Source organism: Oncorhynchus nerka, linkage group LG6 (assembly GCF_034236695.1).
Source record: "Oncorhynchus nerka isolate Pitt River linkage group LG6, Oner_Uvic_2.0, whole genome shotgun sequence".
Classification (NCBI taxonomy): Eukaryota; Metazoa; Chordata; class Actinopteri; order Salmoniformes; family Salmonidae; genus Oncorhynchus; species Oncorhynchus nerka.
The window spans coordinates 32,236,673-32,240,330 of record NC_088401.1 but is presented as its reverse complement, the minus strand read 5'-3'; the positions used below and the strand labels follow the sequence as shown (position 1 = coordinate 32,240,330).

The 3,658-nt window shown below is 42.3% G+C and overlaps 1 protein-coding gene across 1 annotated transcript; it reads left to right on the top strand.

Moving 5' to 3' along the window:
• The first annotated feature begins 404 nt into the window (after window positions 1-404).
• Window positions 405-3,073, top strand: LOC115130353 (transcriptional regulator Myc). Its single transcript, XM_029661418.2, has 3 exons — window positions 405-780; window positions 1,170-1,824; window positions 2,145-3,073. Exons 2-3 carry the CDS (start codon window positions 1,182-1,184, stop codon window positions 2,720-2,722), a joined length of 1,221 nt encoding a protein of 406 aa, XP_029517278.1. The 5' UTR covers window positions 405-780; window positions 1,170-1,181; the 3' UTR covers window positions 2,723-3,073.
• Window positions 3,074-3,658: the final 585 nt, after the last annotated feature.

Here is a 3,658-nt window from a genome sequence, read left to right as displayed (position 1 = left end):
ATTTATTTTGATGTATTTGATGACAGGCTTTGAAGTGTTGTGCACGTGAACTGGTCGTGCATCTTCTCATTCCCGCATCAGATTTAACTCAACTTTGGCAAGGTAAGTATGCTAAATAACTTTGTAAAAAATTTTTTGTAAATGCCAAATTTGAGGTCAGCAGTGGGCAGTACAATCTCTACTTTTATGCATGTATGCAATTTCCAATAAGCACTCTTTTACTTCTCATCTACTTCTGATTTTGTGTATTATGCACTGTGGAATAATGCACTTTTGAAACTCCTCCCACTTAATTCTCCTTCCGCAACAAATAGTTCCAGTTGAATGAGGATCTCCTGAAATAAATTCCGATGACTGAATTATGTGAATTCGAACATATATTGAAGATTGTAACGTGAATTATCATCGATAGTCAACACGGGACTCTTCATTATTTACTTAAAAATGCAGTGGGTGTTTGGCGGGAAAATTGTGGCGGAGGGATACGTCAAATGTAGAGCACAACAACCTTTTTATTGAACCCCGCGGAATACTCAGCTGTGATTCTCATGCAGCAATTGATAGGCAACGCATCTTTCTACATCGCGGACCAAGCCTGAGCGCTTTATGAATGCTTCTCAGACAGCAATCATTTTACTAGGAAAACATCTCACTGCCGCACACGCTGGCAGGGATTAACGTAACTATCTTGTTGGAATACTTCTTACAAGCTCCATTTTTCGCGTTTTCGACTTCGACATCTCGGAGTGAAGTACTCTCCACTTTGTTTTCAAAATTAAGGTAAGGAAGGTGTTGATGACATTGCATTCTCCGGTGTAGTTGACGGTTGGCTAAGTAGACTTGCTTGGTATCTATCTGGTAAAGATTTTGTGAACTTGTAAGATATGTTACATCTTTGCATATGTCTTATATAATAAATGCACTTTTACTAGCCTCTGTATTCTTGCGATGTCTACTCGGTTTAAATGTCCTGGGCGCCACACACCGACTAACTACTTAGTATTTGTATCAGCTGCTGCTGTTTGGTTTTGCATGCTTGCTAGCTGTTTGACAGGGCTTTTATGAACTGGCATTTTATGTGCATGCACCAATATCAGTTTGCATGCAAGTTGGTGCATTCGATTTTTTTAAAACCAACTAATTTACCTCAACCATCTTTTTTCACTCAGAAAAGAGCCACCATGCCGCTGAATTCAAGTTTGGCGAGTAAAAACTACGACTACGACTATGATTCTATCCAGCCATATTTTTATGTTGACAACGAAGATGAGGATTTCTATCACCAGCAGCCAGGACAGCTTCAGCCACCGGCTCCAAGCGAGGATATCTGGAAGAAATTTGAGTTGCTCCCCACTCCTCCTCTCTCCCCGAGCCGACCATCACTGTCTAGTATTTTCCCATCGACTGCTGACCAACTAGAAATGGTGACCGAGTTTCTCGGGGACGACGTTGTAAACCAGAGTTTCATCTGCGATGCCGACTACTCCCAAACCTTCCTCAAGTCAATCATCATTCAGGACTGTATGTGGAGCGGCTTCTCTGCTACCGCCAAGTTGGAGAAAGTGGTGTCTGAAAGACTCGCATCGCTCCAGGCTGCTAGGAAAGATTCAGCCGTTGGCGACAACGCAGAGTGTCTTACTCGGTTGAACGCAAACTACTTGCAGGATCCGAATACTTCCGCGTCAGAATGCATTGATCCCTCAGTGGTCTTCCCCTACCCAATAACTGAGACTCCCAAACCAAGTAAGGTGGCACCACCCACGGATTTGGCATTGGACACCCCACCCAACAGTGGTAGCAGCAGCAGCAGTGGTAGTGACTCCGGTAAGCTGAATAGCAGTGTTATAATTTCTTGCTATTTAGGATTTTTGACTTGACCGTTTTGTGTAATGGCAGTTTTTTATTTGAGCAAAATGCATTCTCCCTTTGCACATGTTAACGCTGATTTGACGCTGTCGAATATGCCTACAGACTAGTCTGAGGGGGAGGGTTTCAGGCTGCAATGTTGAGAAATCAGCTGATGTGGAAAAGGGGGTGGGGTGGAATGCAGTGATTTTTCTGACTAGGGCATGATGTGTTGTATGTTGCTGTTTCTCCTCAAAAATAATGTAAATGCTGACTAGTTTTATTTAATATCATTGCAGAAGATGAGGAAGATGATGATGATGAGGACGAAGAGGAGATAGATGTCGTGACTGTGGAGAAGAGGCAAGCGGTGAAGCGGTGCGACCCCAGCACGTCAGAGACCAGACATCACAGTCCCCTTGTGCTGAAGAGGTGCCATGTCTCCACCCACCAGCACAACTACGCCGCCCACCCCTCCACACGGCACGAGCAGCCAGCTGTCAAAAGGCTGAGGCTGGAGAACAGCAGCAGTCGGGTCCTCAAGCAGATCAGCAGCAACCGCAAATGCTCAAGTCCCCGGACATCGGACACGGAGGACTACGACAAAAGAAGGACTCATAATGTACTGGAGCGCCAGCGGAGGAACGAGCTCAAGCTGAGCTTTTTCGCTCTACGGGATGAGATACCGGATGTGGCCAACAATGAGAAGGCAGCCAAAGTGGTCATCCTGAAGAAGGCTACAGAGTGTATTTACCACATGCAGACAGATGAGCAGAGACTAGTCAACCTCAAAGAGCAACTAAGGAGGAAAAGTGAACATTTGAAACAGAAGCTGGCACAACTGCAGAACTCATGTTTGAGCTCAAAGCGCCATTGACTTATTGGGCTCCGCATTTTTATGCAAGTTAAGACTTGGTGTGTATAGTTGATATTGAAATGCGAAAGTATGTTTTTTGGGGGGGGGTGCTGTCTGATTTCAATGTTAAACTGACTCAATTGAAGTTATGGGCAGTAAAATATTTAAAGTTTATTTTTATTAATAAAATATAAAAAATAGGGCTACACATGTTGCATGCCCGATCTAAAATAAGGATTTTATGTTTTGTATATAATTATTGACTTTCTTGAAATGTATTTTTGGATCTCAATTGTCTGGAAGTTCTGACACTTGTTTTCGCTGTATGGTTTTCCATATGTTCATTTGAAATATAAATGCATTTCTTTTTGATCATGCCTCGGTCTGTTTTACTTATGGAGACACTTGCATGAGCTCTGTTTGCGTTGACACTTGACAGTATAAATACACATCTAAAATAGATGAACATATAAGGTGCTGATGGTAACCGTTAACAAATATATTTCACTCATGGGAAAGGGTGTCAAAAACTGTTAAAAGGGACACAGGTTGCACCAATGTATTCTCTCTGAAGTCTTAAGTTATAAAAGACCAATGGAATTGCAATCACCTTTATTCGCCTACGCATTTACACGTGTCAGGAATTTGACAAACTATTTCTATTTAGTGGTGACTAGCAAAACCAACTGACATTTTAAGGGTCATGGGTAAAATATATTTAGGGTGAATCAATTTCTTATTGAAGGTTTGGTGTTTTATGCCTCATTTCTATATTAGATGAGTGTAGGCCTCGCAAGAATTAGTGATGTCTTAACCTGTATGGTCCAGATGGAAGAAAAACCAAGGTAAGTTGAAAAAGGACCTGGACTGTCATGATTCTCCACCCTTTTAGAATTGTGCACTTGCACACTTCCTGTTATGGATTCAAAAGCATAGGAATGTAAGCATTTGCTGGAG